At 38.1% G+C, this 11903-nt stretch overlaps 1 protein-coding gene across 1 annotated transcript in view; it reads right to left on the reverse strand.

The window, feature by feature from the left end:
- Positions 1–11621, reverse strand: part of LOC104507283 (integrin alpha-8-like) — a 47930-nt gene extending 36309 nt beyond the window's left edge. The window contains exons 1-3 of the mRNA XM_010148514.1: positions 11533–11621; positions 5883–5962; positions 2760–2840 (exon numbers count right to left, since the gene is read on the reverse strand). Of these exons, the coding sequence (XP_010146816.1) occupies positions 2760–2840; positions 5883–5962; positions 11533–11595 (224 nt within the window). The 5' untranslated portion in view covers positions 11596–11621. The remainder of the gene's footprint in view (positions 1–2759; positions 2841–5882; positions 5963–11532) is intronic.
- Positions 11622–11903: the final 282 nt, after the last annotated feature.

The raw sequence follows: 11903 nt of genomic DNA on the forward strand, positions 1-11903 counted from the left end.
AGCAAAATCAGGACAAATTAAACAGAAATCTTCCCTTTTGATTACTTTATTTTGCATTTAATTTAGAATATTTTTAATATTTGAATGATTTATTAAACAAGGATTTTTCCTAGACTTCAAGATGACAATGATCAGTCAAACAAAAGCACTGAAAAATAAAATAAAGGAATTATGTTCTACAGAAAACACTTATGTGGATATATGATAAGAATTCTGCCAGCTGCAAATCTTCACAGTCCAAATTACTTCCTTCCTGAATCTCTTGTTCCTCTAGTGCTCTTCCAGCAGTGGCAAATAACAATTAAATCTATAAAACTCTTACATTTTTATAGACATAAAAAAAGTAAGCAGAATAATCTAATCTCAGTTATCAGAGCATTGAATGAACTACCCAAGGAGTTATCTTAAATTGCTTGTGAATAGGATATTGAAGAAGGTTTCTTCCTTTCGCACAGAGGCAGTATTTGTATGGGTCCACTGTGCAAGTATATATATGCATTATGCATATGCACAATTTGATAACTACTTATGTTTCCTCAATGTAGAGTGATTCCAGTCCCACTTCATGCAACTCTGTGCAGAGCAGTAGGGAAACAAATGCAAAACATTTTCCAGTCCAAATGTGGACACAGTCTCTCTTTTATTTTTATCTAGGAAATTGGGAGCCAATATTTCCCTCGGAGCTGTATGCTTTAGCATCTCTGAGTAATTAGCAAAATCTGTCAACAAAGCATTTAGGAATTTTCCTTTGTATATGCATGCTATAGCTAATAAGAAAACTGAAAGACTTAAGAGGAAAGGACCTGGAAGTCATTCAATTGAGTAATTCTCTGTATTTAATGCCTTGTTGCTTAGCACTGCAGGCAACAATTCAAGCCACTTTTTCCACTTGTGGGCACATTCATTTTAAGAAACGAGGAAGTTCTGGCCATTTTTTGATGTCTATCTATTTACTTATTACAGAGCTTTTCATTAAAGAGAACACACTATGGCACAGAAATAACAGGATGGAAGCAAAAAAATTTCAAAAAAAATTGCAAACAGTACAAAAAGTTTGTAAGAATTTTCTATGAAAGTGATGAGCAACCTCACTGAAGAAAACAGCATCCACAGCACTGGAAGCAGCGCTCACTGCGAAGTCTCATGTATGTATCCATAACCATCTTACTGATGCACTGAAACTCCAGCCAGTCCTTAACCCTGGTGTCCACCCATGGCAACATCATGTAGTTGCTGTCTCCCAGCATTTTCTCACACATCTGCAGCCGACCAACTGACCCCTTTGATTCTTATTTCCTCAGCCGCTACTTCTCTTTCTGTGTTACCTTCCCCCGCATTTTGTATTTTTCACCACTTCCTCTCCAGCTCATTTCCCTAGGTTACCACTAACTACAGAAAATTAAATAATAGTCAAAATTTGTTCTTGGTAAACATGTTGTCTTTCAACTGCTCCTTTTCAGAAAGTGTTAACGTATATCCACAGAGTCTTTGAGTGCCAATCCTCTTTTTTCCATCTAACTTGAACCTTAGGGTTAGTCCTCTTAATCTGGAAAGCACTTATAAAATGTCATGAAAAATATTTTTTAAATCTCCCTGATTTAGACGGAATATTAGAGCAGAAAACATGAGCTCTGTGATCTGCAGAATGGTTGGACTCTCTGCTGGCACTAGGAAGTCGAAGTAATGTCTTAGAAGTGATAACAGTAAATGGAGTTTTATAAATCCGTAAAAGCATAAATAAATGCATTTTCATTTGTTTACACCTAAAGCAGCCCCTTGAGGTGCATCATATAAGAGACATCTGCCCCTCTTGTATCAGCCTGCCCTCCTGGTCTGACTGGGAGTGAAGCTGAGCCATGTACCTCCTGTTCTCCCCTTGCTGAGCTGAGAATGGTTAGTCCAGAGCTGCAGTTTGAGGAGATGTAGGAAATCTGAGATACCAGACATAAAGCATTTTGGGCAATCATTTGCTTTAAAAGAGCATCCTGCTGACCTCCTCCAGGATGCCAGGATAGGAGTCTAGTTCCAGGATTTTACATAGTCTGAGATTCTTATCACCTAATTGCGTTTTATAGTTTCCGAAACCAAGCTGCATGAGAAAACAGAGATAGGAATAATCCTCTTTGATCATATCCAATGCTTGTTTCGTTTTGGTATCCCATGTGTCAGTGGAAAGACACCTGCTCCAGATGGAAATGTAAGAATCCTGCAGTAGTAGCTGGTTGGCCTCTTGTTATAGCTCATTCCTTATTCATCCTTTCTTCTAAAGCCTCACTCTGCTCCTTATTAGTCTATGCCTTGCCATAATGTGTTTCACCATTCCAGTCATAAAAGCAGTAGATTCTGCTTTGGTACTCAGAACTAAGTGCCTACGTGGTTGCACAAGCAGACCTACACATACCAACAGGCATTTTGTACTAGTAACATCCATACACAATTTGAATGCTCACATAAGCTGTTGCCTCTGAGAGGTGTTACCACACTGCGGGATTCTACAGTGTGCTGCATTTGCACAGACACTCACTAAGTTCACTGGAGTCCATGTGGACAGCCCTGCCCTACATAGCCTGCTAAGTACTTTGTAGCTCCATCCTGCAAGGCTTGTAGGGGTAAGAGTCCCTGGCAATTCTCAGGTGTTCTTGGTGGATAAGGAGTTTGAAATTCTATGTCAAGAGATTCACTATATGGGATTATTATATGTGGAAAGATTCAATACAAAAAATAGGTATCATTATGAATTAAAATGGTTGAATACTTACCCTCTGATCTGTACTTGAGCCACAGCACTGATGTTGATATGGAGGTTAACTAAATTGCTGGTTGGATTAATCTTGTTAGAACTGGGAAAGATACGTACAAGGGTTAAAAAAGGTTATTTAGCAGAACTCCAGATTGTTACAGATACAGCACCGAATACCACAAGGCCCACAATTAGGAAGTGATACCATTGGACACATTACAGCGTGGGCTTGCTATTGCCACTCCAGTCTTGTAAAACACTGATATTTAGGTCTGATATTATTTGAGCTCACCACATGTTTAATAATACAGTCAACTCAAGCTTTCTTTAAAGAATACTCTGCGTGAATATGATGATACAAATTTATTTCCTCAGAATATCATGTAAATTCCCTCGTTCAACTTGGCTATCTGTATGGATATGAGTGTCTTAATAGAATACATTCATGCATTGGAGGAAGTCCGTGTTAATGAACAAGATAGGCTTTGGTATAATAAAACTTGCTTTTATTACTCCAAACTTGTGACTTCTGCATGACAGTCTCTGAAGAAAAAGAACCAAAATAAACTGTTTATTTACCTTTCTTATTTTCTCCCCTCCCCTTATCCAGAGTGTTTACACTCCTAATCCCACTTAGCAGTGAAAGCAGATCCCTATGTTTAAAGCCTCATGCTCATTTTATTGTCTCTTCTTATTGCAAATCCCTATTAGTAACGGTAGTTTCACTTACTTCAACAGGCCATTCCTATAATAGCCCATTCATGTAAAGAAAGCTTTGCAGGTTCAAATTAATGAAGATAGTGAAGATAAATAATTACAGACTTAGAATTTATTTAATTATGGGCTTAATGATACTAAGTTTGGAGGTTTTTTTCAAGCGAGTGTGGAAGTACTTCCTTGCTTTATGGAAACTAAGTTTCTATTGCTGTCACAGTTTACTGTTATCACATCTGGGTATCATCAGTCGAATGGAAACATTCAGAGGAGGCCAGCATTCCCAGCGACTGACTCCTGAGGAGTAAAGGGCAATACTGCTTTGATCCAGGCTTTCTGGTTACAGATTGCTAAAATTAGGAGCAGCTCTAATTTGTTTGTAAACTAATGCAGACTCCCCTCAAACGTCATTTGAACTTTTGATGTAATACTCTATAGCCATTGCTTTGAGTACAAATGTACAAAAATTGCTTCAAGTACAAAAATGACTACACTACTAATTTGTTACAATAAGCTGCTCTCCAATTTGCATAATGGCACTACTTTCCACAGAGTTAAAACACAGATTTTGATAATCTATATTGGTATTCAAGTCTTGTTTGTGCTTTATGGTTTTGTAGGGAAGAAAATAGTTTAAATAAAAGTGCCAGGGTATCTCCTTCTCTAATGGGTATGTAAAGCGCCTGGCAAAATCCCCATCAGAAAAGAAATCAGATTTCAAGACACTACACAGCCTCTTGCTTATTCCCTATATGTAATGCACTTCAGCCCTTGCAAATCAAAATAGTTATTTTCCACTTGATGTTTTGGAGTAAATTAAAAGTCTCTCTCTTTTAAATAACTTGCACCAAATTCAGACATGTTCTCTGCTTCCCTTTCCTTCCCTTTAGGTAATTTCCTCTTTCTGCCTTATGGGTTTCTGTTTCCTTTTTCTTTTATGATTGTTTTACCTGTTCACTAAGGACATAGAAATGTACAAACTGTAACGCTGCTTGAGAAGGTACAAAGCAGTGAGTTTTAACTGCAGGGAACATTCTCTACGCAAGAAGATTTACTACTTGGGTTTTTTTTAAGTAGCTGGTTACTCTTCAGTGTTTTGATACCAGTCTGAGGAAACTCTCATTTTTGGTAGCTCAACAGACTTCCTCCTTTTACATTTTAGTGGGTCACACTCAGGAAGGAAGCACGAAATGTTGCCATGTCCTGAAGTTCAGACTTACCACTCAATAAAACCTTGTCACTTTCTCTAAAGAAGTGACCTACTCTCAACTCTTATTACCTAGAGAGTTCTGTCTACCCAAAAAGCTCTGAACCTCCCCAGTTTCACAGCATGAAAAGGGTAGTGACAAGAGCCTCTAATATCCATTTAAAACTGTATTGCTTGCACTAATGACCTAAGGGTGAACTGTGGTATGGACAGGGACATACAAGCTACATGTTTTATCTTGTATCTCTCTCTGGAGGAGACCATGCCCAGGTTTTTCATGGTCTCCAGCTCACCAGCCAGACCCCTGGGAGAGGGCTGAGGCCTGACCAGGCACCTCTGTGTCTTCTGTGGTGTGGCTGTGCCCTTCCCGAGTTTCTGCATGTCCCTTCCTTCAAGAGTTACATCCTGGAAACATGACTTAAACTTTTAAAATGTCTCAGTTTTTTACCACAGTGAACAGGATCAAGGCCCTCATTAAATGCCAGACATTAGCAATTAAGTCTGTGTGTGGGGCAGGGAGGGCCCCATCATAAACTCCAGTGTGTATTTGATGAGCACAGATGGAGCAGAAGCCCTGCCATCTACTGAAAAAGTCCCAGGTTTGTTCTTCCTGTTGTAACCCAGCCTGTCCCGTGCTTTTTTGTCCCTGTGGAGGACAAAAGCATAAACCAAAAGATTCTCCACAGTAATATTTCAGCCTCACAAATGTGGAGGAAACTAATGGAAAAATGACAAAGGTTCACCTTCATCAAACTGAAACAGTTTTCCCTCTTCATGCCAGTAAATCTGTTGAGCAGATTTTAATTGCTCTCCCTCTATTTTCTAATTTGTCATGAAGAAGTAGCATGTCTTTTTTTTTTTTCCCTTATCAGAGCATGATATGTTTTTAAATACAGAACTTTGTTACGAAGTGATCACTGCTCATTAATCCTGAAGTGGAGAATGAAGTGAAAAATTGGCCAATCTGTAGAAGATCCTTGAACCAAAATAAGGTACCATGAATTATAGCACAATAAAATCCTCAGAATAACTCAAAGACTGATTCTGCTAAAAGATAGCCAGGCTCCAATTCTACAAATCCTCCTGAAGAATGCTGCCATGGAAAAGCCCATGAAATAAATACCGACACTGGCAGACTTGGAGCAACCTTCTTATACATTAAACCAGATATCAATAGGTATTCAGAATTTAAAGAACCATACTCTTGATAAAACATCTAACCTTCTTATTTGCAGCTCAAAATTGATGCTGAAATCTGCGTTTTCAAAATGCTGAACTGAAAATCGAATTCCTGTAGAGAACTGTGAAAGAAACAAAACAGGTTACGAAGATCAATAAAGCAGTACTGTTCAACACTGCATTTCACAGATATGCATAGGATGCTGTTACTATTTAAAATTAGTATGAAATAACACTATTTACTTGTTTTCAAGAAAAAATACCATCCTGCCTATGTATGTCACCAGATGGAAACTTGGCGGGCTGGACAGAGGAGAGATCAAGAGGAACAGAGAAGCATACCCCCAAGAACACTGTGGTGAGCCCTTCTTCATCCAGATAGTCTTTGCTTTACTGTGCCAAGCCAAAAGAAAATAATAGCTGTCTGGCACCTCACATCCCTGCCTCCACCCAAGCGTGCCTTTGTCACACTCCATGGCTTCCTTCTCCTCCCTTTGTCTCTGTAACTGACATGTGAGCTGCATGCTTTAGGTGTTGTGGGGCTGGCTGATCACCTGCTTTTCTTCTAGAGGCTAAATTAGCAGCAGCTTGATATTTTAGTTGGATTTGGTTTGAGTTTTTTTCATTGCAGCTTTTCTGGAAGTCTTAGTTAAGAGGAATACAACTTCAAAGTCATATTTGCAGTTCAGTTTGCAGTGTGTGGCCACAGAAGACACAGGGTAAAACATACAATTCCCAAAACTGAAGGAGATTAGGGCTTCCACCAACGCTCCCTTGTGTTTGTGCAGACCTTGCTTCCTTTCCCTGAGTATTTCCATTTGCTTTGCAAGAAGGGCACAGAGTACCCTTCTTGTTGGGCATATTCACAGCCCAAGTAAGTAAGTGTCAGGGGAGCAGGGAGAGATGCCATCTACCCTCCATGTTACATTAATAAACTTCTACTGCAACGTTTAATGTTTTCAATTGCTTCATTTCAACTGCATGTGTTCTGAATCTGGTAATTTTTGAAATGTGAATTTTGCATTGAGACTGACAGCAAAGTCTACACCCTGTAATCTTGTACAACTTCTCATTCCCCACTACCTCCCCTGTTGGCTGATGGTAGAATTTCCTGCAAGATAACTTGCACACTGTGGTTTCATATTTTTTTTAATAGGATGGTAACATACAGTCATATTCTCCACATGGAGAAACAATATTCCTGAGAAATTCATCAGAAGGCATTAGGAAATGAGAACATCATTCCTCCACCTCTGCCAATATCTGACTAGACTACAGGAAAAAAAAGAGTTGTCTCTTGGCATATGTTCTTTAACATACTTGGGGCAGTATTTATTGTCAGCAACAGAACAGGACACAACAGTGTAGAGTTTATGTTTGGAACCTAGATTCAACATCACTGAGGAGGAGGCACTTTCCTCTGTAGGTGTCATTTCAGATGTTTAAGCAATTCCTTTTTCCCAAGCATTATTTTTTAAAAATTTTTATTCAGTTCTCCTTCTTTCCTCACTTGCAGTGGTGCACCACTGAATCTTAATCCGTCTCCAGAATGAGACTTGCCCAACATGTTTCAATTACCCCTTTCAGTTGTTCTATGCTGACAGCAATATTGTCATCACAAAAGAAATGGGAAGTTCAAGTCTTTGAATTCTGACCATTTTAATGTCATAGTTAAAGCTAATTTCTCTTTTTGGAAGTAAAATCTTTAAGATGGAAAGATAATGCTCATTAAATTAAACAGAAGCTGAATAGTTGACTTAGAATAGAGATACAAACTATTTTCAAGTCCATTTTTAGACACGATTTTAACAACTGTACTGATGTGTCATTCACCCTTAAAAATGTAACATGATTTTTTAAATCTCTAAGACAAAAATTTCCAAATATCAAACTAGGAATTTCTCTTACTGTTTTCACTAATCAGTCTCTATAAATTTCTTTCCACGTACAGCAGAAAAAAGATTTGATGAAACAAAGATAAAATTTTCCTCAGATAAAGCAGACGTGAACTGCAGTTTTGATGATCCATTATACCCCTGAGGCTTAATCCCTTAATACTGGAACACACTCCTGCCGTACGCGTCTAATAAGCTGCCTTTGGTAGTATGACTTTGTTAATGCCAAATAGCCCTCGACGCTGCTGTGAATAATGGGGCAAAGATGCTCACATGTCCTTGCTAAAAATCCACTGAGGCCAAAGGAGTTGGATTTCCTTGAGCTTGTAACTTAGCAATCACTCAACCTCCTTATTTAACAGGACGTTCATTATATCAGAATAGTTTAATTTTATTAAAAATTTTCCAAGTGAAATTACTTTCATCAAAATTGCATGATTTGCCATGTTAGTAACATCATGTATCTTTGCAATACATGACATTTTGGCTATTACTGATAATCTTTAATCTGTTATTATGTTTGACAGGACCTAGGATATGTTGGGAGACAGCTTTTTTTGCAGTGTCTTACAGTGCACATGAAAGATAGAGCCTCTGTGCTCTTGAAGAATCAGATTGGTACATACCAAGAAATAGGCAAAATTGTCCAAGATTCCTAGACTTCTAACCTCATAGCTATTCATTTCTATGAACTTCCAAATTGTTCTAACAGAATTTATAATAAAACTTACATCTCTCTAAGGCTGCTGACCAGGCATTAAGAAGCTTGTCAGTCCGACCCATTTCAGTGTCATAAGTAAGTACTTTCAGCACTTTGCAGTGAGATGGTATCACAGACATTCAGTTTGCATTCTGGGCCATATGGTGCTGTGATTTTCCTTCCCATTGCTTTTTATCTCTTTTTAATGTTTTTTTAAACCACAAAGATATTATTGAAAAGGTTAAGTAAATTTTGTGGTTAACAGACGATTTTAAGGTCACATATTTTCTGGAAGTCAGAGATATACTAATTTTGATGACAATAATGCACTGTGAAGATGTGATGTGTCAGAAAACTCTGTAGCCCACTGCAGTTGGCCTGTATCACAAAATCCCAACCTGTGGGTTGTATCACAAAATCCCGACATAACCCTCATACACAGGAATTGGTCTTCAAGAGTTCAAGGATTCTAGGATTTCATTTTCAGGTAACGAAAAGTCATTAGAGTGACTCAATAGTTAAGAGTTTAAGGAATGTTTGGTTTTGACCTAACCCTCCCTTCCCATTCCCTCACAACTTCCAGAGTCCCTTTCTGACTGAGTATTTTGAGAATAACTGATCTCCTGCCAGAGCAGAATTGTTTTGCAGAATTGGAAATGGATCAGAGCAGCCTTTCATGATTTATGCCATTTGTACAAAGGGCTAGTATTGTGCTGTTGGAAGTACATTTGCCATCATAAATACATTTGGACTGAAAAAGCTCAAGTCCTTTCACCTTTACTAAGCTTCCAGGAGAGCTGGCTTCAAAGATAAGTTAGGCTTTAAGCTTTTACTTGCTATAATCAAACATTTTTGCCATCTGGCTTTGTAATGCTCTATCTTCATATGCCTTAATTTTCAAGAGTTGATTTTTTTTTTGTTATAAAACAGATTATGAACCCTGCTTTTTTATTCTGCTACTTCTAAATCTCTTTTTATGAAGTACTTTGCTTAGGAATATTTGGTAACAATATATTCATGGCAGCCCTAGAGCAGATCCTGAAGAAAAATAGGATTAGTTATGCTGTGAGAATTTATAAGGAGACAGGTGAGAGTAGTACTGCTTTAGAGGCTACTAAATAGCATTCCTGATTTCTTCACATTGCTAGCATTTTGGGTCAAGGATGATGTGGAAACAGGGCTTTCGATTTCACGGGAAGGAGTGTGAGGGGCTGTAGTCTAATACCTCGACACTCAGACCTTTCCATTGCTTATGTTTATGACAATATTCAAGCCACAAAGATTTGCTTCTAGCTTGATATACAATGAGTGTTGTGTTCAGTCTTCCTTTTCTCTTAGAAATCCACATGTTTTTGTGCTTCTCTCCTCCCACTGCAGCCAAATCATCAACAAGATTCTTGTCCACTCTGTATCTTAAGAATCTGCTTGTGCCATGAGACCAACCAGGAATCCACTATCAGGTATCTAAATTTGCTGGTTTTCTGGCATAAGAAATTATCTGCCTTAATTTGGGATTCATCTAGTGCTTCAGCCCATCACTGCCTCTATCATTCCATTAAGAAAACTCTATTCCTCAGAAATGTTTGCAATTATTCTTACTTTTTAGGAGTTTCATTTACTAGAATAAAACAAAAACTAAAAAACCTTTTAGCCCTCTTCTCTATACTCATTGATGCCAATATCTATCCAGTCTGCCTTCTGCAATGTCCTTCACAGATAACGTTTACAGTTCCCCCTTCAGACTTTTAGTTCACAGAAATTCTACAGAGAAGAATCCTCACCAGGCAGGCTCCTGCTCCCAGTAGGCCCATCACCTGGAGCTAATTTTTCAACGGCTTCCAGATCCTTGTAATCCTAAAGAGTCTGTCTGGGACTTCTCATGACCATGAAGGCAGATGACTCTATGAGACACCTGATCTCACATTCACTTTCAAATGCCCTCTGACTGATCTGAAGCTAAGCCTATGTTCTAAACAAGTTTATTCCAGTCCCAGTCTCCTATCTAATGGCCCATTTGGTTCTTCTACTGAGGGTCAGACAGAAAATGTTTCTAGATCATAAGAGGCCAGTAAAACATCTCTCTATAGGATCTGAAGAGGGAAGTATTTATCTTCAATATGAGAAATCTTAACTTAGTAGGGATTTTGAAAATATTAAGAAGATTTGCTTTGGCTTCTTTGCAAAGCCCCAGACCCAATATGAAATGCAAACGTCAGCAGTTTTAAATGAAAAGCTGTGGTTTATTCCTCATATATTTTATACTGATGACTGCTTTATTTTTATTAGGAAAGCTTTTTCTCTTGGTATAAAAGTTTGGATTATTTTTTTTTAGTTAAATATTCATAGCATTGATAAATTTACGAGCAGTTCTAGAATTATTCTGCAATGGCATCCATGGCTGAACATTCCAGGGTTCAACACGAAACTGTTTTGTCATGATACCGGAACAAGTGGTGACAACTGTGGAATGGATAGCACTTTTTAAACCTCTGAACCTATGTTTAATCCTTACGTGCTGTCCATTGTCAGCCATTATTCAGTTCCAGTTTTGTGTTCCATTTGATGTGTAGTATGATTTATGGATAGCTGCCTTAGGAAAATGTTTAGAATGACATTAATAACTTGAAGGAAAACTTGACTCCAACCACATTTCATGGATGTAATACATGATATAAACTGATAAGACTTACGCATTCAAGAGGAGAATCAGGCTAAAGAAGCTGTCATTTACTATACAAATCTTAAGCAGAAAGAATACTAAAAGGGAGAAATAAACAGATCACATTATGGATTGGGATCCTCTTCTCTTTATACCAGTACAATCTCTGTGAATTAAAGTGAGTGGCTTTCATTTTCTTTACAGTAAGTAAAATAAAACACAGACCCCAGCATCATTAATCTCTTAGAACAAGAAATTGTCAGTTTTTCATAAACACAGTTCTGCCTCTTATTACATCAACAGTTTCCTGTCCAAGTAAATGATTCTGTTTAGGTGCTGCTTACTGGGACACATTCTGCTAATTGAATAGTTTTCCATTTGCTCCCCTTCAAAATTCAATTAGATAAAAATCAGTAAATGCATCTGGTTTTCCCTTACATTTGCGCCAGCCACCATGGGGTTCCCAAGATCACAAACCACCATTCTAGTTTCATTTTCCATCTTGTAATCACAGCTCAGTACGCGCAGTGCCTGTAACAAAAGGACACCAATATGAAGGTCAGAGATCACGGTGACATGTATCCACTTGGGAAAGTGATGCCTTTTTGACTGTGACATTTCTTTCAATTTCAGACATCTGTTCAGTGCACTATTGTCCTGGTTTAATCCTAAAACAAGTAAAAATATCAAAACATTTAATTGGTTATTGTCAGACAAGGGAGGAAAACTGATGCCAGGGAAAAACAAACAGTGAAGTTTCCCAGTACCTTAAGAGCCATGATGGGATCACTCTATTTCTAGTTTTAATA

This window comes from Eurypyga helias, unplaced genomic scaffold (assembly GCF_000690775.1).
Source record: "Eurypyga helias isolate BGI_N326 unplaced genomic scaffold, ASM69077v1 scaffold14733, whole genome shotgun sequence".
Taxonomy (NCBI): Eukaryota; Metazoa; Chordata; class Aves; order Eurypygiformes; family Eurypygidae; genus Eurypyga; species Eurypyga helias.